Source organism: Chinchilla lanigera, unplaced genomic scaffold (assembly GCF_000276665.1).
Source record: "Chinchilla lanigera isolate Chin_1 unplaced genomic scaffold, ChiLan1.0 scaffold00033, whole genome shotgun sequence".
Taxonomy (NCBI): Eukaryota; Metazoa; Chordata; class Mammalia; order Rodentia; family Chinchillidae; genus Chinchilla; species Chinchilla lanigera.
Window position 1 is genome coordinate 980,275 of NW_004955434.1, and position 24,897 is coordinate 1,005,171.

The 24,897-nt window shown below is 36.9% G+C and overlaps 1 protein-coding gene across 1 annotated transcript in view; it reads right to left on the bottom strand.

The window, feature by feature from the left end:
* Positions 1-3,113: 3,113 nt before the first annotated feature.
* The window catches only part of Gda (guanine deaminase), a gene marked incomplete in the record, with an annotated part of 67,026 nt that continues 45,242 nt past the window's right edge, over positions 3,114-24,897 (bottom strand). The window contains 7 exon segments of the mRNA XM_005388518.2: positions 3,114-7,127; positions 7,978-8,005; positions 9,688-9,818; positions 12,799-12,945; positions 19,109-19,176; positions 21,135-21,232; positions 23,096-23,203. Coding sequence (XP_005388575.1) covers positions 7,057-7,127; positions 7,978-8,005; positions 9,688-9,818; positions 12,799-12,945; positions 19,109-19,176; positions 21,135-21,232; positions 23,096-23,203 — 651 coding nt within the window.

Sequence of the window (24,897 nt, forward strand, 5' to 3'; positions counted from 1 at the left end):
TTTTGGATGTTATTGTGAAGGGTATGCTTTCCCTAATATCTCTCTGGTTTTTTGCTTGTGTACAGGAATGATATTGACTTTTGAGTGCTGACTTTATATCCTGCTACACTGTTGAATTTGGGTATTAAATCTACATGTTTTTCAGTGGAGTTTTGGGGGTCTTCTATGCAGAGTATTACATCATCTGCAAATAATAATTTAGTTTCTTCCTTTCCTGTCTTTATTCCTTTTATTTTTTCTCTTGTCTAATTCCTCTGGTTAATGTTTCCAGAACTATATTGAATAGGAGGAGTGTCTTGTTCCTGATTTTAGAGGGAAAGCTTTCAGTTTCTGACCATTTAATATGATATTAGCTGTTGGTCTGTCATAAATGGCTTTTATAAGGTTGAGGTAGAGACCATCTATTCCAGTTTTCCTTAGGCTTTTTTTTTTTTATCATGAGTGGGTGTTGGACTTTGTCAAATGCTTTTTCTATATCTATTGAGATGATCATGTGATCTTTGTCTTTGGTTCTGTTAATATGGTGTATTACATTTATTGATTTGCGTATGTTGAACCATCCTTGTATCCCTGGTATGAATCCTACTTGATCATGATGTATAATCTTGATGATTTGTTGCATTCTGTTTGCCAGTATCTTATTAAGGATTTCTGCATCAATGTTCATTAGGGAAATTGGTGTGTGGTTGGTTTTGGAATCAAGGTAATACTTGATTCCAGGGATGATCTTTGGAAGTACTGCTTCCCTTTCAATTTCTTTAAAGAGTTTCAGTGTTAGTGGCATCAGTTCTCCAAATTTCTTATAGAATTCAGCAGTGAATCTGTCAGGCCCTGGGCTTTTCTTTGGTGGTATATTTTTAATTATATTTTCAATCTCATTGGATGATAATGGTTTAGTTAGAATTTTTTATGTCTTCTTAATTTAGTTTTGGCAATTCAGTTGTCTAGGAATCCGTCCATTTCTTCTGTTTTCCATCCTATTAGAATAGAGGTTCTCATAATAGGTAGGTATTGATGTTCTCCTGGATTTCTGTGGGATCTATTGTGATTTCTCCCTTTTCATTCCTAATTGCTTAAATTTATGTTCTTTCTTTCCACTTTTTGATGAAGTTGGCTAATAGTCTACCAATTTTACTTATTCTTTCAAAGAATCAACTTTTGATTCATTAATTCTTTGTAAGGTCAATGTAATTTTATAATGATGCTGTACATTAGAGGCAGTGTTGAAGGTAATAAGGGATAAATTTGGAGCACAAAAACATGTAATACTCCTAAATGCCTTTTGTTCATGAAAAGGACAGAATACTTCCTTAATCCCATTTTTAGAAAGAATAAAACAAAACAAAATTCTGCTTTTATTAGTGACAGTAGCTTGACTGAGTAGCCTTTTCTTGGCCTCTTAAAACCTTACCACAAGTCCTGTTTTGCTATTGGCAGGTGTTTATTTCTAAAACTTATTTTATTTAAATACTGTCTTCCATACCATGCAATAATTTGCATCTATTAATTACCAACAGCTTCTTCCAATGCACCCACTGAGCCCACATTATTGCTAATTCATAAACATGAAATATCTCTTCGGGGTATTTGGACTAAAATGCTCTATAGGAGAAAAATGTTGAGTAGGTTGTGTGAAGCAGGTCTGCCATGACCACTGCATCTTGGGCTGCAGTTTCTACCACTTGAGAGCCGGGTAAGACAATACAATCACAGTGAGTTATGTAAAGCCATTTTATTACTCACAGAGGGACAGCAAGGGGCAATAGAAGCCTAAGGCTCATGGCGAGCCAGTCCCCAAGGCTTAGGAAGGCTGCTTAGGTCAAGATGGAGTCTCATCTGCATTTACACCACATTGCACCACAGCTGAAGGACCTGAAAAAGGAAGGACCTTAGTTTTATACCTGAGGGAACTTGCATCCTGGGCTAAAGCACTGCAGCACTGTTGCATTCATAGCACACTCTACATTACTCTGAGACCTACTACAAGCAAAAAATAGGGGGAAGAACTGGATCACCGGGGCTACTTGGGGACTTGTCCAGCAAGTTGCTCAAGTGTTTGGGGATAAATTTAGAGAAAAAGACTGTACAACTGTCTTTGTACTTTGTGTTGTACATTAAAAATGCACATTGAAAAATCATATACAGAATATTTTTATGTAGGAGATCCTTAACATCATTTGATTTACAATCAGAAAACAAACCAATATAAATGTTTAAAGCTTATTTTTATTTCTCTTCAGTCTGTATTTGTTAAGATAGTATCTACCAAGTAGTGAGCACGATATGTTACTGGGTACTGTCATAAATGCTATGAATGTATCATCGTATTTAGTCCTCTTGACCCAAAGACTAGAGCTCAGGTCATCCCTTTGCCACGAGGACAACATGGAGCCATGGAAACTACAAAGAATTTGACTGCCACGCAGCAAGGAAGTGGCTGAGCTGAGACACAAACATAGCTTGAAAGATACTAGAATACCACTTCCAAAAAATTGAAGCTGATGATTCACTGGAAGTAAAAGGAAGCAACTCGGAGAATGACCATCAGCATTAAAAAAATCAAACAGAATAAAAGATAAAAATTGAATAGAATAAAACAGTACTGAAAACAATCAGGGCATCAGAGACAAGAAATTTTTGTCTTGAATACACATTTAAGAATTATGTGAACTAGCTCTTGATGTAACATCCATTTCCTTTGGCTGTAAAAACATGAAAATATACCATGTAAACATTAAAAGAAATATTGTGATTTTTAAAGAGGTGAACATCATAGCTTAACTTTTTTTTCTTTTTGAGACAGGGCCTCACTATGCAATTCAGGCTGGCCTTGAACGCACTTTGTAGCCCAGGCTGGCCTCAAACTCACAGCAATCCTCCTCCCTCAGCCTCCTGAGTGCTAGGATTACAGGCGTGCACCACCACATCTGGCTCATAGCTTAATTTTTAAAAGATTTTATATAATGACTATCATAGGATGGAAGATACATATAAGCCCACAGCTAAATATTCTATTTTGTTTTTTAAAAATAAATGAAAAAAACCCCATCAGAATAGTCTGTTTATAGACTGAAAGAATTCATACCAAACCAAATCACAAAGACATGCAAAAAGAAGGTAAACACATAATCTCATTTATTTTGCTTAAAGCATAAAGGAGTTCACTTAGCAAATAACAGTAAGCAAATCATACAAATAAATGTCTCTATGAATATATATACACACACATCCATACATACATATATATATTCTTAAGAGCAGCAATCAATAACATAATGTGATTTTCACTAAGGAAGATTTCTAACAGGCTTTTGAATGGAAAATGGACAGGCAAGTCACTGCAACGCAATTGATTAGTTAAGAATGAATGACATCTGTTACCAAGTCCCTTGAACTCCATGGACTATAAAGCCCTCTTGAAAGTTACATTTAATTGCACCAATTGAATTTCATTTCTGTTTGACTTTTTCTCATTAAATTTAGATTAGATCTACAAACCAACCCATCAAGTCTCCATCTCTCTCACACTCCAGGGGGGAGGGGAGGTGTGAAAACATGCATGTTGGCCAATACCAGGGTTTTCTGGGTCTTTTCATCTGTGTCCTCCTTTCCAGGTCTCTAGACACTTCCTTATTGGCTTCCACTTGTGCACTCCCTTATCATCTTTACAGACGTACAAGGTATGAAGTCCAAAGTCATACTTAAAGTAGCTAGTGGATCTAAAATTGCAGACCACTTCTTTAACTCTTAAAGAAAAAGTAACCTTAAAAATTCCTAACAATCCTTGTAATTTAAAAATAACTTCAAGCCATGACACACTTCTTAGTGTACCTTTTAACAACTCAGAGCATTCTTTTTAGACATGGGAATGTTTTCAGTAGCACAGCCAACTTAAAAAATGGACAACAGTGAAAAGATGTCCAGTGGCCTTCAGAAGCTTCAAGTTCTAGGTATCTCCCATGCAGCCTGCAAGACAGAACGGACACAATGTGCCTTCCAGCTTGCCTTTGAAGTTTTCTATTATGTCTGGTTCTGAGGTGAAAAACTTAAAAACAAGAAGAGTTAAAAAAAAAAAAAGAAAGAAAGAAAAACCAGGAGGAGTGTGGTGGGGAGTGAAAATTCAAATACGTTGTGAGATCTCACACCCATTATGTTTCCCCTCTAAGATCTCAGCAGCAGTTGCCAAGGATATTCAAGGGCACACTTCAGAATCAGCTAAGCATAGAGGAGTGTGTTTCTTACCATTTCCTTTCCTAAAACTTGCAGACTGAAGTAGAAAAGAGATTCAATAGGGTTCAAAGGGAACTTGTTTCAAGATACCCTCTTGGATTCTAAAACCTATGGGACAATTCAATTAGAGAAGCAGCTGGGGAAGTAAAGTAGTGTCTCCTTTATCTTGGTTGACAACTAGGACAACTTCTCACAGCCTGATCTTTTATTTGCCATGCTTCCTTCTTTTCTGAAAACCAACTCCACCTCAACTGATCAGACTTCTTTTTTGTTGTGGTCACAAACATATTTTGTGAATGCAGAAAAAATGATACATGTAAATACAGTTTTACATTTTACAATGTACCCCATTGCAAATACCATGATATAGGATATAGAGAAGGGATGACAGAAGTCTTCATTCTTTCCTGTCAGAGAGCAAACCATTCAAACATAAAGTGCCAAAGAGAAATGGCTTGGGAGCGTATCTCTCCACAATCCAGAAAGTTACCCTACATTAGGCAAAGGCAATATTTCAAAGGGCAGAACATGTGGCCCCATGTATGGTTAATGCCCATGATACTGAAAAAAGCATAGGTAACATTCAGGAGCACTGCACTTGGGGAATAAAACACTTAAGTTACAAAGGATGCAGAGAGATCAAAGTGCATATAACTACTTCAACACATTCCATTTTTGCTAGAAAAGTTATTCAGTTCTTAAGACAATATCAGGGCTAAAGTGAATGTATGACACAATGTTTGTGTATAGTCATTATTCTTGCTTCTGATACTACACTTTATTTGTATTACTACATGTGAATCCCAAGTCTAAATGAAAACTGATGCTCATTATCAAAATGTTCACCTTTAAGGAAGGTGAAAGCGTAGGATCCTGTGAAGCCTGGAAACAGCTGTTTGCAGTCACAGTCTCTTACACATCTCCTCCAAGCTCCTAAGATTTTTCGTTTGGTTAGACAACATGTAACCAACCAAGTTCTTTTGACAGGGGATAAAACTTAGTGCATAAAACATTTGCCAGCACTATACAGGAAATGGGGAGAAATTTAGTAGAGCTAAATTTGGTAGAGCTGCTTTGATGTGGCTCAGGAATTACAAACACTGGAAATACAGACTGACATTGGAAATTGGATTTACTGAAGTTATTAGTATCCCACAAAATGAACTGTGTTGTTTTCTTTTAAAAAAACTGTGTTCCATCACTAGATGTAGTATATATACAATCAAATCTGAAAGAGTTCTATCACAAAAAAAACTGGGCAAATTACTACTAAATTAAAATGAATATGTGAAAATAATATTTACCCTACAGGAAAGGAATTGTGTTCTTAGTTGTATAAATATGTGATTAACTATATTTTATAAGCTTTCTACTATAAGGTAATATTAAGGAGTTACACTCAAGTCCTAGGAATGAATGTTATACTATATTGAAAAAATCCATTTTCTTTCCTTGTTTGTTTATATGTAGTATTTGGAATAAATTAGGAAACATAGGATTTAAGTAAGACACCAATACTTTCTAAGAATGTATCCTAGGGTCACAATGTGATTTTAACTCTAGGTTATGGGAAAGGATACTATATTAGTTAGGGAGCACAACATTACATTGTTTAACATTCCTAGATGTGTAGAACAGATTAAGTCCTGTTAATATAAACATTAACTGGAATAGCTATATATCTTTTATTATACTACAATCCGAATGTACAGAAAGATTTTAAGGAATTAAACAGACAATTGGATACAACTGAAAAACATAACACTTATAATATACAGTTTAAAGATTTTTAGTAATATTTCTTTAACATAAATTGTGCTTCATTTAAAAGCTCTAGTATATTACTATTTGAGGATGAAATTTCCAGCAGCTACAGCACAGGGTTGGGTAGAACAGACCACTGTAAAGGAGCTTACCCTGTTAGCATCAGCAGCTCTTTGACACCCAATGACTTACTCCAATTTATGAAGACGCAAATCTACACAGCAATGGTTTGGGAAACTGTTTCTCTTCTAATAAAATGAAGCAATTATAACATCACATCATTACAAATTAAGATGATTTTAAAGTACACAAAATACAACAATTTATGCCATGTGGTTATGGGAATAATATTCCTAAGAGACCTAAGTAATACTCTACTTCTGTCAAATATTTTGAAGCACAGAACTATATTTAAAAAGCATGTGATTTTCAATTTTTGATATTCATCCCTGAAAGAAGGCAAAATACAACAATAACATGTCTCTGAAATATAACTTCCACTAAATGCAAATTTCTAACACAAGGTCAATCTAGAAACACGTTTTAAAATTCAGCCAGTTGTCTTTTAAGTTAGTATGGTCAGGATATAATTTTTAAACACAATCTGAAGTGATTTTCCAACATTTGTTCACCATCTAACTTTTGCTCCTTCATAAAAATATACCCATGGGTCCACTTTCAGTTCCATAATTTTCGTACTTACTACCTCAAAATATCTTAACAAGACAGGAATATCTTTTCTCTATACATTTCCATATATGAAAAAGATTTTACTTCATTCTCAGAATAAGCCACCACTAGTAATAACATTCTCTTTTGCTTGAGCTTACAGTAAATCTGAACAGCTCAAAAGATTTTCATGAAATTATGAACCTGCTAGCCAGAGCTGAGGATAAGTATACTTCCTTCAAACAATTTACCAAGCAAATACAGTAATTAGACACAGAAAGAAACTGTCACCCCAAGAATGAGGTACTGTTCTTGACTTTCTGACCCTGCCTGGGCCCAAAGGACCTCCAGAGTCAGGTCATCGCAGGAGAACCTTATAGATGCCCAAGGGCCTTACACTGAGCTAGAAAATGGAACCACCTGCCTTCCGCCCACATAAACCTCTTCAATATTTCGGTCATCTCCTGAAAGGAAAAAAAAAAAATTCATTAAGTGTTTTTGTGTTGATAATTTTTTAAATTGTCATTAACAGAGATTTAAAACAAAACATTTCTAAAGAAATGCAAGAAAGCAGCCTTCTCCTCCTCTCTCTACCTCTTCTTGTTCATAATCTGGTCAGGATGACATGATCGGAAGATGCCATAGCTAATTTGAGGATTAGGCTTGGAGTTCTGCACACAAGGCAGAAATGACATCTAATTGAAACCACCTCTATCCCTGCCCTTTAGCTGAAGTGGTTGGCTGGCATTCTCAGCCCCAGTTTAAAGAGGAATATGAATCTTTACACTGCAGAATCATACTCAGCATGGTGACATGAGCAGCTCACAGAAACTGAGCTCCACAGGAAGTGACGTGGGCACTTCCCTCATCCTAAACTCATGCAGCACTGAATGCGTCAATGGAAGCGGAGGCAGAGGACACCCTTCTGCATTACGTCTTGCTTCTCTCTCTTGGTGACCAAAGTGAAAGAGGCGTTCAGTGGAAGCGCATGAGGAGAAAGTCCAGGATGTACTCACCACACAAACAATGGGACAGAACAGACTGGGGTACAGAAGGAGCGTAAGAGGGTTGAAAGTCAAGATCTCCACCTCTTTGTCCTTCGTTCCTCACCTTAGAACTTACAACAGTATGCACTAAGTGTTCGTGTGAATTTCAAATAAATATTGTGACACAAACAGGTTTGATGCTGAGAGAGTTAAAAATAAATCAAAGGAGACCGACATAGAGTTTAACACATAGTAAAATGAATACAGAGAACTAAATGCAAGAAAAACACAAGGATTTTATTTAGCATAGAGATATACATGTACCTACCTAGATAGAAGAACTTCTGGATAACAGCCTAAAATGGAACACAAAGAGAATAAGAAATACCTGTAATATCTTGTACATTCAGAAAAGGAAATTCACAGAAAACTGGTTGGAAAAGATCAGAAATCGAAACATTTCTCAATGTCAAAGTCTGTTTCTACTAATTAATAAGTCTTTCTCCCAAACAAAAACCAAAAACAAACAAACAAAAACTTAATTCACTGGTTATTAACAAATACTTATCTACTGGCAGAAAGTTACTGGTATACAATGGTAAATTCTTTGGAGAAAAAACATTATATAAATTAAAGAGATTCATTTAATGAAATAACTCAAATACTTCAGGAGGTATATGATATAAAAAATGACTAGATGAATGGGGTTCTCAGAAATTCACTCTAGTAAAAGGACAAATGAGACTAATGGTGGAGTGAGGACACATTACCTAAAAATTAAAGCCAGGACCAACCCTCTGACCTTCCTTCACCTTTCTCTTTGAAGCAGGTGCTTGAATCTAGGGAGGATTTTCTGACTTTCCCCTGAATCAGGTCGGAAGACCAGCTTGTGAGAGGTGCCCTCATTATGCTTAGGGGCACAGAGCATCCTCATTTCTGAAGACAAAAGTTCACGTAGAAGCTGAGCGATCAGGTCTTGCTAGCGTCCCCCAGTTTGGTATCATTAGATCACACTCTTTATTGCGTCTACCCACAACTCTACGTTATTCATCAAACTTAGAATAAAAATACTCAGATTTTCTCACTTCTCTAGATTTTCATTTCATTAAGAAGGATGTTTTGTCACATCAAACAATATGTTTTCTGGCTCATCTGTCTTTTGTTGTAGGGACTTCAACTTGAACCTAACATGGAAGAGGAAGAGATATGTTTCCTCCCCTAAAATAACAAATGACACAAACTCGAAATGATTCAGTATTTTTCTTTTAAGCACCGCAGAATGATATATTTGTTGCCACATTTATGTTAATAAATAGGTCCACTTATAAATGACAATAGTTAATTCTTTCTTGGAAAAACTATCTTATAAACAATCATTATTAAAGATGAATTAGTTTTTGTATCCATAAGAAAAGGTTTTATAATAAGAAGAACAGAATCCATTTTCTGATAAGAAAACTGAGATATCATTGTGGTTAAGACTATAGCCTCTGATAGTCAAGGAAACTTCTGTTTGAATCTAAACTCTGCTAAGTAACTACTAGCTATGAGTTCTTAGGTAAATCCTGCAACTTCTCTTAAGCCTCACTGATGCTATGATTAACATGGCAATATTAATAGTACCTATCTCTCTTGGAATTGTTCTCATGATTAAACAATATTATGTCTGAGAGTGCCTAACATTTAGCCGGTATTCAGTGTAAGCTAACTATAGTATAGCTCCTTATAAACACACACATACAGCTACACAAACATACAAGATACAAATATTTTCTTACTACAAATTACCCTAAAGACAGTAAACTCGCAAGGATCCTCCTGCCTCAGCCTCCCAAGTGCTAGGATTACAGGCGTGCGCCACCACGCCCAGCTAAATTTTCTTAACATTGCTCTCACGACATGATAATAATTATCAGAGGGATCTTTAAGATTTTCCTGCATCTCCTTAGAATGTTTCAGTTTCTATATTCTTTTCTACAGGGAAGCTATTAGGACTTCCATGAAATAAATGTCTTTTGATTAACTTTCTTTTACTTACATCAGAAGCATCAGAAGCAAAATCCCCACAGAACAGATCAATGGGAGAGTCAGATGCTTTGGGGTTGATCAGGAGGGCGTCAAATTCTTTGCCTACTTCAAAGTTTCCGATCTCATTCGCCAGCCCCAGGACTGCAGAGGGGAATAAGTGCGCATACGGTCAGTCCTGCAAGTCATCAGATCACATGGACGAGCCTGTCTGCAAGGACAGAATCTCCCAACACATCACTAGAAAAGAAATTAGTGTCTTAATAGTGGGGCAAAAGAGTGCTCTTATGTGAATAGGTCACATGAATTCTACTTACAAAAGCTGAGTAAGCACAGGAAAGCAAAATCTGAGAATAAAAACAGTTCCCTTCATCGCCATAATTATAATTGTGATGGTGTCTCTCCATCTCAGCTCTATCAGAGCACTTTGCAGGTAGTTGGTCTAAGCTTTTCTAAGTCTAGTATCTATCTTCTTTTTCCCTTCTCTTCACCCCGCAACACTCCAGTTCCTTTCTTTGCCTATTTTTTCATGAAATAGCTGACAAGATTTATTTTCATGACAGTGAAATGAATTTTAAGTAAATAAAAAATAATTATCCTTTTGTATAATTTGCCAATGCAGGCATATCCATCATACATTTTGTACTTTAAATTCTCTGGATAAAAAAAACTCACTTGCAAAGTAAACAGCTTCTCATTGTTCAAGCGTCCCAATGGTTTTGAAAGGAGGCCAACTGCCTTGTAACCTCAAAGGTTTTCTAGCTGCCCGAGAAGAATGATTTTCTAAAATAAGGCATAGATCGGTAATGTGTACGGACTTGGCCCATCTCACAGCTGTAATTCATGTTTATGATTACTGGATGCCAAGGAAGAACACCTCTCCTTTCTGTGATTTAGTTTCAACAGAATCATATATGGCTTTCCTGGTCAATGCAGGTATTGAAACTAAATCTCCTTAAAGCTTATAATCTAAGCAAGTGAGTTGTCAGATGGAAACATGCACAAAAATAGGTTAATTGGAGTGCGGTGTTATTTATTTATTTCAATTGTTACATATGATGGCTGCATTCTATTACTGTCAGAACATAGTCTGCTTTGAAAGTACTGAGTAGATTTTCCCTGGGAGGCAATGCAGTACCTGATACATATTTTATGAATATGCATCCGGACTTGGCAAGGCTGAGCATGGCTTACAGTCCTTGTTCCTAAGAGATTATTTAAATAGCAACTCTTTTATTCTCAGAAAAGAAAAAAAAATTTTTAGTCTAAAAAATTCTCATAGCAAGAGAGTGGTATGAAAATAATTAGAAAGGTTAAAAGCAGTTAGATGACCTTCTAATTGTAGGGGGAAGGGTCACATATGATGGAAAAATTCGTAGAAATTTTTCTCCTTCACTGATTACACTCTACTTCTTTTTGCCTCTGACAAAGAAGCATAGTTTTTAGCGACCGTATTCAGCATAAAACTGTTGTGTCTTTTATAGGACAGATAGTTAGCTCCATATTATTAGCACCTGAAGTGTTCAAGAATGAGCTAACCAAAAAAGACATGGTGCTTTCAATGAATTGTAAACTGATGTAAATTCAGATTGTTGCCCATAGGCCCAGCTGTGAGGGTAAACAATTCAGATGCATTTTGCTGCCTTTGGAGTAAGTGTTAGCTACGTGGAGATGATTCACATATGATCGTCTTTGATCATCTTGACAGTGAGTTTAAAGGCTGTGGCAGGGCTCAGAAAATGCCACACTTGAAACAGGAATCCATTTATCTCATTTTGCTCCAACTATAGTAGAGACTCAAGTTAAGGAGAAGAAATCCTGTAACAGTCACCCAGTGGCCCAGAAACACAGATTTAAAAGGTACATTGCAAGGCAGAAAGGATTTGGTAGGCATCTCATGATGGCTTGATCAGGAACAGCATCCTGCTGGAGCAAACCACAGACAGCCTAGAATAAAAAAAGGATTTGTTAAATTCAACTTGCTTGCACCAGGAAAATAGTAGAACAACTTGAACCCAACTCAGATGTGAAAATACTGTGATGAGGTGGGTAAGAAGGTGTCACAGTGTAAAGAACGGGCCACTTGAAACTTAGAGTTTAAAAAATGAAGCCATAAGGCTTAAACTGCTAATTATTTTTCTTGAAATGTTCTTTATGGTGTTCATGACAACCTAGAACATTCAAAGAAGAGTTAAGAAGTTGCATTTAGTAGGATAGTCCTAGCCTTTGGGTCACCTTTTATTTCTAAGGCACAGAATGCTACCATAAATCTACATCTCTAGATCTGTCTCTTTATGTTTTTAAATCTCACTGGTTATCTATGATTTTATGCTATTCTCATGACTTAAAGCAATACAATCACATTTTAAAATAAAATTACAGTTATAAATGAAAACTGAGAACTGAAGAACAAATATTTGCTTATAAGCCAACTATATTTTTACATTTTCCTTCTTTTAAAGAGGCTTGAGCAATTAGCATACTTAAGTACATTAATCAAATACATACATGGTCAAGGTAGGATTTACAGAGGAAGATATTAAGGTAGGATAGAAGGTAAGTGGAAGATAGAAGATAAGATAAGAATCAGTACTCTAGCAGTAGATTTTCTAGATTCAAATCATGGCACATGGCAGCTCATCAGCCTTGTAAAATACACCTAAATTCCTTGCTTGTAAAATGAAATTAAGAGCAGGGCTTGTGAGGGTTCAGTGACAGCATACACAAAGTGTGTTGCACTATGCCCATGACATGGCAAGATCTTAGTAAGTCTTGGTTTTCACTTTTACTATTAGTACCATTCAATCCAGTAGAGAGCAAATACCTGACTCAATGAAAGATTATTTTAAAGACCACAAATGCATGTGACCAATGTAAATATCCATTGAGATGATTAATATGATAATTGTCTATCAAATATCTCTTCCCCCAAAGACAGTAAATTCACTGAGTGATTCTTCTACCACATACCAGGACATATATTTTTCTAGCTAAGTTTTGGGTATGTTGCGGGAGATGTGACAGGAATACTGAATGGCCCTGATTCTACTATCATGCACCTTCACACTCTGCCCCAGGACACAGATTAGGATAATGTCTCAGAGAGAAATAAAACAGTCATTACCTTGGCTTCCTCCAAGAGTAGCCAGTCTGAAGACTTCTTTGAAGGTGAGGCTTTTCTCATTTACCTTATTAATTAAAAGGACATTGGAAACCATCATTGCTCTTCTGATTGCATCGAGCATGGAATAGGAGTAACCCCCAGCCACATCTATGGTGAGCGAAATAAAGCCAGAACAGTAACTATATGAGGATACGTGGAATAGCAGGTATATACAGCTCTTTTTATTTTGGTGATCAGTGTTCCATCTTTAATATACTTACGGAAAAGCTCTTACATATAAATATAGGTCAACACTTAAAAGACTTTGAAACCTGTAATTAGTATCAAATGTATACCTTTATTAGTTTCCTAGAATTGCTGCAACAAATTACCATAAATGTGGCTTAACAACAGGCTGAAATTACTTCTTTCACAGTTTTGGAAGTCAGAAGTCTGAAGTCCAAGGGCTGACAGGGCCACTATCCCTACAAAAGCTTTGGGGAAAACTCCTTCCTTCCTTATTCCAGCTGATGGTGGCTCCTGGCATTGCTTGTGTTATAGTGGCAGAACTCCAATCTCTGTTTCTGACTCAAATGGCCTCCTTCCCTCTATGACTTTATATGTCTCTCCTTTCGTTTCTTATATAGACGGGTCATTGGATTTAGGCTCACACTACTTTAGATTGATTCCGTCTCGATATCCTTATCTTAATTACAACTAAAAAGACCTTTATTCCCCATCAAGTAATACTTACAGCTTCTGGGAGACATATTCTGGGGTCACAAAATTCAACCCCTTATAATCATTAACTCATTAATAAAGTTAATTTTTTCATATTCCCCAAACTATAACAGAAACTGTTCAAATGTGTCTGCATACTTTGAAAGATAATTTTGGTAATATAACATGTGATTCAAAATAAATTCAATTCTATATTCTAAAAACTTGTCCTAACTTTATTTTAATTGAGACAAGAACTTTCTTTCCTTCTTTTTTTTTTTTTTTTTGTCTTTTTGAAACAGGATTTCGCTATGCAGTTCAGGCTGATCTTGAACTCACTGTGGAGCCTAGGCTGGCCTTGAATTCATAGCTATTCTCCTGCTTCAGCCTCCCAAATGCTTGGATTACAGGGATACGCCACTGTGTCCAGCTACTTTAGGATGAGCATATATTCTGGGAAATGAGTATAATAACTAAACAGTGCTGATGCAGTCAGATTTCTGTATTGGATGGCATCATGAAATCAGATTTTTTAGTGATTTAAATAAAGTACCTAATTATAATAAACTGAAATACTACCTTTGAGAAGAACAAATGTACAAGGTAATGAATGAGGGTGAATAAATGTTAAGTAGGTTAGAGTGTTTCACTGGAATAACATACACTTATAGCCAATAAAATAACCTTTTTAAAGGGTTCCTTCTGTCATTTCTAGGAAGACATATATAGTTGTTTATATGCAGCAAAGATTAAAAGTAATTTCTTGTTTAACAGCAGTTATAGATTGCAGCTCAACTTTGTTTGACTGTCTTACATGTCTCTAGATATACTTGTAAGGAATTTGTATAGAAAATGCTTTTCTCTAACCAGGACAATATTGCCAGAGGATCACCCAGTTTCCTGAACTTTTATTACACCTATTTAAGTTATTAGTTCTTAAAGGAGAGAGTAACCATTCATTAAGCCTTCATTATTGCATTATTATTACAAGTTAATTAAACTAAAAGAATATAGAAAAATCAATGCCAAACACTTAATAACCAACCAGTATGAACTGACTTCCATATCAAGAATTATTCTATCACACGTTTACTTAATCTTCAAAAAAATTCTGTAAGACATCTAATATCATCAACCCCATTTTAAAGAGAAACATCAAAGCACAATGACAAGTTACACTGTCATCTGTCAAGGTATCTTGCCTCACAAGCTAGGGGTAGAGCTGGAATTTGAACCCAGGCTATCTTAACACTTGTATACTATCTCCTCTCCAAAGCAGGATGTTCTCAAATCTGATTATTGGCAAATTTATCTTGGAGATGTTTAATTAGAGAGATCTCTCGGGACTCTTTTGAGAAGCTGCTGAATCAGGCCCAACAGAGAGGGAAATGGAAAATAGCCAAGCTTCAGGAGAGACAGTAGTTTGAGATAAAGCTGGGACTACGGCAACATATGTGGGCCTGCTCACAAGGCTACACATACCAAATCCTACTGGAGCCTGGTAGGCACAAAAGGGTGAGATCATCAGACTGCTGTGACTCTTCTAAAAAATAAAATGGATTACAAGGGACCCAGATGGACCCTTGGAAGGTAGTGTCATACATCAGCAAGAAATGATGGCCGCTTGCGGTGGACGGTGGTGGCTCACGGGGGAAAGGAGGTCAGGTTCAGAAGGTAATAAGGAGTCATGAGGTTGGGCACTGCGCTGGGTTAGGAATGAGAGAGATAAGGGAGAAGATCCCAAAGATATTACCCTAGTGTCTACCTCAAAAAACCGAATTCTCTGAAAAGGAGACCTAGTTAAGAGAGGAACTCTGAAAAGTGTTCTGCAGTATAATGAGGTGTTGGTGTTTTTTTATGTGAGGCCAGAGAAGAGAAGGCAGGCAGCTAAAAATGCAAGATTAGAATTCAAAGGGGAGTTGGGGTGGCAATAAAAATCAGCAGTTGCTTGCCTGTGGTGCAGACACAGTTGTGGGTGATCCCCTAAGAAGCAAGTGTCAAGCACAAGGGAGACTAAGACTGAGTCTTGAAAGAAGCTTTTCCACGTAACTACGAAGAGGAGCACAGGTCTTCTGAGAGAAACGAGCTGGCAGGAGAGGAAGAAGAGAAATCATAACAAAAGCGTTTCACCAACTCAAACCTAAGATGGTTTGGACCAAGAAGAGAGAGGTCAACTATGGCAAACACTGCTGAGATATACAGTGAGACGGGCACAGACTGGTATCCTCTGGAGGCAGCGGCAAAGACAGCACAGTGGTGGCGGACATCTCAGTGGCAGCAGCGTGGGTCCCCAGTCTTGGACAAAATGTGGTGATAAAGAGAAGCAGAGCTGTAGGCAGAAGCCTGAGGAGGATGTCTGAAGGAGAGAAAGGCGCGTCTCTGAGCAGGAAATCTCAGAAGACTCAAGATGTTTGTGTATTTGTGGGAATGATCCAGCAGAGAGAAGGTACTGGGGACGCAAGAGAGTCAATGGCCAGAGGAATTTATTTGAAATAGTGGGAGAGGGGAAGTATACGAAACACACTTCAGGTATTCTTGTTTTTTGGCCTTTGATTCTGAAATGTGCTTTATTTTTCTTTTTAAAGCTGTAGCAGGAAAAAAGAGAAAAAGAAAATGCCAGCAGATGCAGGTAAGCATTTAAATATGGTGGTGGGAATTTAAGGGAACAATTTCTGATTTTTTGACTTTGTGATGACTTAGGAGACTATAAACTGGGAATGAGGATAGTATGAGTTGGAGTAAGAAGTTTAAAGATAGGTAAGAAAGGCTTTTTTGGAAAAAGGAAAAATACATTTACTAGAGATACATAGACGCCTCTATTCCCAGTGCTGACGGCCATTTGGGATTTGATAGCAGATTAAATAAGACATCACTGGGTGTTTTTGTTTTCCAGCAACTTCCAGATGCCTAGCTGCAGGCACTGAGAAACACAATTACTGAGGTCACCAAGGGTTGGGCTTTTGCAAAATGAACACAGAGAAAACAAGAAGGATACGAAAGGCAGTGTGAGCTACTCAGGCATCTAGGAAGGGTACACAAGAGAGGGAATAATGGATTTTGTGAAAACACGGGATCACTGGATTGAAGGCGACAAGGAGAGCAATGAAATGCTGATTAAGGATAATGGAAGGAAATCATAACTTCAGAATGAGACACTGACCCATGTAGGATGATTGTTTTAATGAATTTGTATGTCTTGCTTATGCAAATTCACAATAGTTTTATATATTTCCTTCTGATTGCTGTTTTTGGATTATTCATTCTTTGGGTTTGCTGTTATGTTTCTTCATATTTCAGATATAAGGTATACTATTTTTATAAGTCTCCAAGTAGTTATCTTTAATACAGGTTAAGTATGCCTAATCCCCAAGTTCAGAATCCCCAAGGCTTCAAAACCTGATGACATTGCAAGTGGAAATGATCTTCCTACACTTGTTATAGCTGGTGAATGAACTGTTCCTGGAACTTCTCTCAGTCCACAGTATGAGTTTAAATATTATCTAAAGTCCACAAGAACAGGGAAAACTCATACATGAAAGTTATGTTTGGGAAACAGCAGAGTACAGAGTGGCTACTGGGTCAAAGACTACATAAAACTGAAATAGCATTCTTCAAAGTAATAATAGAATAACAGAAGCAATAATACTAATAATAGAATACCTCATATTCTTCAAACATTTAGTCAATACACCAGCCTTGCTCCTTCCCTTTACCCCAATCTTGACTGATCAGTGTGTTGTGGCAGTCTGTGTCACAAAAATTTGCAATCTTTTCATGTAATTTTCAAAACAAGTTTATAATTGCTATTGTTATTGTTATATAAATCAGGAAATGAACCTTTAGATATTTAATTTGCTTAAAATCTTACTCTTATGAGCTAGATGTCTCTTTCTTTCACACGTTTGAAGGTACACCTATACAACCCAAAGTCAAGAATCAGAAGTCACATACTGAATTTAAAATATGGGCACCAAATCCCAGAAACTCTGAAGGTAAAATTTTTTTTTTATATCTGCTTAATTTTTCATATTAATAGACTACATTGTATGTTCATATTAATTGACTCTTCACCATTCTTTTCTTAACCATTAAAGCTTTCCTATGAAAGTAAAATAACTACTTTTATATGTTGACACCTGTGATGACATTCAGGTTTGACCACAATATCAGTGACATAAGGCTTGAATTAGAAAATTTTTAAATTTTAAGTTATTTTGATTCTATATAAAATTGTAGAAAACTAACATCTTTTAGAAATATAAATAAAATAGTTATGCCTATTACTGTGTCTTACCAAGTAACTGTTTGATATAATAAAATACCTCACTGTGGCAAAATGAGGTTTAAGCTATTGGTGAAAGTGATGGAAAGTGTCAGAGTCGACACACACGCAGCCTGATGGTATGAAGTACCAGACAGACAAATGCACCGAGAACAGAATGGAAAATAAAGTAAAGTACTGTATGATTGTACTCGTATTTGGAATATAACAAAGTTGATTATATAGAACTTGGGAGTAGAATGGTGGTTAAAGAAACTGGGAGCATGGAAAGAGGGAGAGATGGGAAAATTATCTGTAAATGGAGACAAAGTCACAAAAAGAAAGACAAGTTCTGGAGTGACACTACAGATAATGTACTATGTATTTCAAAACAATTAGAAGCCAAGATTTTGAGTAATTTCACCACCAAAGAATGATCAGTGTTTGAGGACATAGATATGCTCACCCTATTTTAAATACTATACAACGTATACATGTATGGAAATATTACATGATACCCCATTAACATGTATAATTTTTATGTGTCAATTACAGTTTTAAAACAGATAAAAGAAAAATTTTTGTGCCCCATATAGTCTCTTTAATTTTTTTTTTTTTTAGTTATTTCTTTCATAATAAAAGAAGGCTCCCAGCAGATACCTAGACATTTGGGCCTGACTCTCACTTTAAAAATGAGCAATAGCACCTACAGTCAGGAGAAACAACTAGAGAAGAAAGCAGGCATCACTAACTCAGCAACTGCCTTGAATGTCTTCAGCCAGTAATCATCAGATGCCTGTGAGAAGCCGGGAGTCTCCTTTGGCAAAACTGCTTAAAAGCAAAGCTTGTTCTTCTCCTGTCTCTGAGTTCTTAGATGCTGGTGGAGACTGACTGTGTGGTCACTGTGGCAAAGCTGAGTAAGTTGTCTCTTGAGATATCTGTGATAACTATATTTTGAAAACTTAAAATCCCACAAATCCAAATCAGTAAAACCTAGCCAGAAGGAGACAAACAAAAAACTAAGGACTTCTTTCTAAAAAATGAAACTGCAAAATCCTTTAGGAAGATTCATAACCCAATCTATTTCTAACTCAGTCTCTAAACAAGAAGTCAGGACCATGGCTGTGTATGTGTGTGTGGGAGGCGGTGTTAGTGTCATCAAAACTCTTCGCATACATGTTCTTACTGCTGCCAATCAAACTACTTGGCTAGACACATACTAAGACATCACTATCAAATAATGAAACTTATGTTTCTTAATCATGTAACAGTTAGCTGCAAATCAGTCAGATTAGAAAGTTATTCACTAATTGACCATTTTTCCATAGCTTCTTACAGTGAACTACTAACCTGTTCCCAGCCCTATCTTCACGTTATGTTTCAGGACTTCAAGCACATTTAGAAAGCCACTGCTGAGCCTGTAGAAAGAGCAGATGTCAGAACAAGCAGGGAAGCAGGTCCATGTGATTCCAACAAGAACAGGATGCTAAAATAATGGTGACACCACTGAAAACTGTACTTCCCATTAATATCCATTCTAACACTGACACAAACACATTAGTCAAATCGGGCCATCCAAGTTGTGGAGCACCTAAAGAGCTTGTCCCTGGGCGGAGGTCACACTCAGGGAGGTACAAGGAAGCAAAAGTCAGAAGGGAAGCAGAGGGTCACTTATATGAAAGAAAAAAATAAACAAAGAAATTAAACTTTAAAATCAATCCAAAAGTTTTATCTGTTGCAAATATTTTTAATCAAATCTTTCTTCACTAGAAAGCAGAAATTATATTATAAAGCTTTGTCCTTCCTCTATGTCCAGAACAAGTGGTAACCCTGAATGACGAGTGATTTGTGTCAGCATTCAGAAAGTACGTATGGTGCTTTGGACCTCAGGAACCATCTCAAAAATCAAAGTCTGTCTCTGGCTGTCTCTTTTACTCCTGTTTCCTGGATTTTTTTTCTCCCCTGTAAGGCAAATCACAGAAACTAGAATTTCTTAGGGCTGGGGTGGAGCTCAGTGGTAGAGCATGTGCTTAGCATGCGCAAGGTGTTAGATTCAATCCCCAGTACCAAAAAAAAAAAGAAAGAAATTTCTGTTACTCAAGCTCAGTCATAGAAACTTAAACCTTATTTCCCCAAAACAAGCCATAGAAGCTAAATTTTACTCTACTCTCCCCTCCCCATTCTATCTCAAGGACTATGAAAAATTCTTTGACTTACCAGGCCTTGTAAAAGACTATGAGACGCCTACTTTAGAAGGGTCCTGCAAATATTGCACGGAGAGGTCAAGAACTTGAACAGCAGGACTTGATAGACCTTCTCACTCAATCTCTTAGCATTAGGTAAATCTTCCCTGTCTACTTACATTTCTATATGGTTGTCCATGCCTCATCAAATCAAAACACAAATAGGGAGAGATCTCTCTGTCTTTTCATCTTCATTCTAAAGGCTCCTGCACAGCTAAAACTTTGATTAAATAAATTAGTTAGGCTCTTTTCCTGTTAACCTATCTTTTGTTACAGAGGGTAGGCCATGGCCCTTATGCTGGGTGAAAGAAGGCACAAGCCCTTTTCTGCCCTGCAGTTACAAGATCAAAGCTGGGAGGGTGCAACTAGTAATAGAGGTACAGGCTTGTAAGGCAGGGCCTGAGTCTAGATGCTGCTGCTGAGAACAGTACTGAGGATAGAAGGTTCTTGGGTTGATTTCTGAACCTCATGACCATGAACTTAACAGGTGTGCCATCTTTCTAAAAAGACAAACTAAAGCATATCCCTCAAAGTCCAAGAAGGTGCAAGGGTCAAATTGATCTGCTCAAAATGCACATGAATATAATTTCCAAAGCTCCAATGCATATATAATAAGCCTCTCAAAGGTGCTTGAGGTAAACAGAAATGTATCCTCATGAAATTTAACTGGAAATTTCAATCTGTGAAGCTGGATCATGTTGTAATTTAGAGGATGTTGTATAACTCATCCAGAGAATGTTAAGTTTTTCCCCTATTCTGCTCTCAAGACCATAATTAAGGTCACATATGCAAAATTCCTTGTCATGGTGCTCTTCAAGTGCATACTCTGCAAAAATCCCTCTTTTTTTAAAAGAGAAAAGAACAATAACAAAATAACAACAATGAAGACAAAAACAAACAACACAAAAACAATCAAAATGATACAGGATTTCAAAACAAGACGACAGGAATTAAGAATGGTTGCTCCCCCACCGCAGTAGGGTAAATGTCCACCTACACAGTTTCTATCCCAATCATATTTAATGATAAAAGACACATCCTGGAGGAATGAACGACTCAGAAAACAAAGGTGTTTGGCGGCCCATCTGCAACCCACACACTCATGATTTACCAAACTGTTATCGCCTACTTACGATAAATTAGAATTGGGACAATGCGAGATGGAAGCTCCCCGTTCACGGAATATGGCCAGCTCTTCTGCAGAGAGGTAGCAGCCATGCGCCATCACTGTCTGGAGAGAAGATGTCCGACATGGAGTTCATCACTCAAGAATGCGTGCACCAGTACGGTCTCTCAAGGAGTTATTACAGGGAGACAGAAGCTGTGATTCAGTTGTTACCCTCTTTATAAGAAGAATTATGATTATCTGTATGTATGAACTTCCTGGGTACAAATCTTACACCTTCAGAAAATGCATCTGAAAATATTTTATCACAAAACTAGGCAAGTTTGTGGATCTTACTTTTCTTTTTTTGTTTGTTTCTATTTTTTATTATCTTATAAAATAATAGGGGCTGGTCCAGGTAACCTGCAAATAAGATATCCTACCAGTCTGAAGTAGTTGGATATCCTATTCTATCATCTCTGCTTTTGAAAACTGTCAAGCGGCTTTCTTTTCTAAATGTATGTGGTGAGCTACCGGTAGGACTACACTTATTCCTATTCTTATCAGAAATTTCTAGAAATACATGGTAGCTGTGAGAGTGATTCTGCAAAAGTTGTTCTTTATTTCTGATCCTAGATCTAACATGGCACTACCAATGATCTTAACACACACCACCAAACAAATCTTAACTCACCTATATTCCTATTTTCTTGAAACTAGGCAGTCTAACATAAAGATTAATTTAGAAGGTAAAACTGATGACAGAAAGCAGGCACTGCACATATATGAGACCTCTCCAAATTTTTAGTCTTGATAAAATGTGTGAGTTTTTTTTTTTTTAATAAGACTTTACTTTTTCAGGATTGGGGATTTAGCTCAGCAGCACAGCGCCTGCCTGGAAAGCTCAAGGTCATGAGTTCGATTCCTGATACCAGAAAAAAAAAAAAATTTAAAAAAAGTAATAATAAAATAAAGACTTTACTTTTTCAAAATTCTTTTCTCCTTTGTATAAAATCTGGATCTAAATAACTTTCTCTGTTAAAAGTCATGGTTCAGTGACCAGAGAATTATCATCAAAATAAAACTTTCCCAAACCCTGTGCAAATAAAATTAACATGCACAGTGAAGGTTAATTTCTTAGGCATATGGAAACTGCAGAGAAGGATGAAAATTATCATGTAGCATTCACACGGTTTACACAGAATAATGTCCTTTTGCATCAGTTACATTCATATCTCCCGCTACACACTCATTCAGAAATTATTTGCTGCAGTAAATTCTCCATGCAGTTTGTATATTTCAAAGACGGCCAAGGCCAAAGACTATGATCATAATGAGGTTTCTTATCACTCATACTAATTTTAAATACTTATAAAAGTAATACATACTCCTTTTTAACATTTTAAGTTTAGAAATACTTCTGCTTTCTCCCTCAGGAAGAGTCTCTTTTATCATTCAGTGTGTGCCTTCAGGCAGCTTCTTTTAAGTAAGAACACACCTACACATCAGAACACTTCAAACTATACTGTGCATTCTCCCTTGGGAGCCTGTACACTTCCCCTTCGGTGAATGTTGGCAGAATTCTAATCAGATATATTTTATAATTTAACCAATCCCCTACTGATGGTCATTTTAAAATTTTTATATGTAATTAATATTCCTATTTATTTTCCTTACAGAAAGGATCCTTAGGAATGCATTTGCTGACTCAAAGGAAGGCACACTTACATGCTAATTGTACTGACAGAGTATCTTTGGAACAAATGACATTCCACCCTCACCCTGGAATGGAGCCTTAGAGTTGACTGGGATGAAACCACACACCTGTCCGCGAGCAAGCGCACATGCACACATACACACACACACTGGATTTTCCCCTAGTTTGGTGAAGAATGCATGTCACAAAAGGCTGAAGATCACAGCTGAGATTTTAAAGTTTAAATAAATGTACCCAACTTTACATACGTTATACCATAAAACAGAGTGTACCTTATCTGTGAGAAGATTGTTTTTATCATAGACATCTGTGTAGTGCTTATAACTGGGGAACAAGCTCTTCACTGCTTCAACTTCATCCGGAGTTTCACTTATATGGCTCTACAAGAAAAAATAGTATTTTCACATTTTTTTCTGTTAAATATTAGAAACTACATTGCCTTCCTCAAAATTTTCTTTGGTTTCTACTTGTTGATATCGGGGACCATCTCATACATGTGTTTTATTTTAAATAATTATACGCATCATGTACAACAATATATGACCAAAATACTATGAAGAACATGTGTGTATAATCTCAAGACAAATTTTTCCAATGAAGTCTTTTGCAAATCCAATAGTAAGAAAAAATGCAAAGAACTCCTGCAAGTGTGTCAAGAGTTCAGGAACCTTGAACATTTGTAGGAACCTACCTTATCTGCTGTTGGCCATTTAAAATGGAGTTCAGAGTGTCACAGACAGATAGCAGGGCTGGAATCTCAGCAAAAGTGTTTGAGTTTTAACCCAAGTTCTGACCCTAGGTACTAGTCTTAGGGCAAATAAGTTCTTTCCTTTTTCTTGTCTCTCAAGTAAAAGGGCTGGGCTAGATGAGTGCTTTTCTAAATTCTATTAGCTGCAGGTGTGTTATTCATACTTCATGTTTGCAATTCATAGAAGTCAAACATGTAAAAGGCATTAACAAGTTGTCCCTCAGGATGATAAGGACCAGGATTCTGCTCCTAATCTGTCCTCTTTGTTTTTTTCTCAATGAGTTCCCCTGCAGAAAACAATTTGAGAATAACCAAGCTGGACAAACCTGCAATCATTAAGGAAGAGTGCACAGGAATCCGTGTGCAAGCAGAGCAGGTAAGACTGAGGCCCTGACTGACCTTTCTCCAGGTCACACAGCTTGAGAGAACAGAAGGCACTTTTGAGATACAACACTGAATAACCACTCCAGCTGGCCATGGTAGAGCATGTCTGTAATCCCAGCACTCGGGAGGCTGAAGCAGGAGAAACTCATGAGTTCAAGGCCAGCCTGCGCTGCATAAGCGAGCTCAAGGCCAGCCTGCAGCACATAGCTGTCTCCAGGAAAAAAAAAAAAAAACAAGAAAACCCCAAAAAAACCCACTCCAACTGACAGGCTAAAAGAAAAGTCATTTCAGAGCTTTTGGTGATAAGTACTTATTACGGGAAATAACAATGAGCAAATGAACAATTCCAAGAATAGCAATGCCATTTCTCTTTCTCCATAAGGGAGAATATACAGAGCCAGAGAAATGATAGGAAGAGACAGCAATGTTCTGCAGACAGGTGTTTCACCTAGCCCCTCCTCTGGCCCTGAGAATCTCAGACTATTGTGGGAAGCCCTTGACACAGGAAGAGAAGAAAGGACAACCAGATAATTCATGTCATTTTGGATTTTGGTAAATGTCAGTAAAAACACAGAAATCTACATAGGTCCTAAGCAAGAACAGACTTGGTTGCATATCTTTCCCATTTTAGTTTGTACATCTTTGTAAATGTTACCGGTGCTTTATTTTTTTAAGGAACACAAGAGTTTGGTTTTAAAAGTAGAAACATCATCTAAGCCCTTAACTTTATCTCCAAGAGATAAAGTTGAATCTCCTGGGGTGTGTGGGGTTGAATCCAAAATTCAAATATCAGAGACCAAAATAAATAAAAAATAGGAAAAAATAAGAAGAGTTAATGGCACCTGAGAAGACAAATAGTTTTTTAAACTTACAAAATGGTAAAGTATCAATAATTTGCCACTACCCTGAGTTGCCCTTTTCTAAAATAGCCAACTCTTAAGA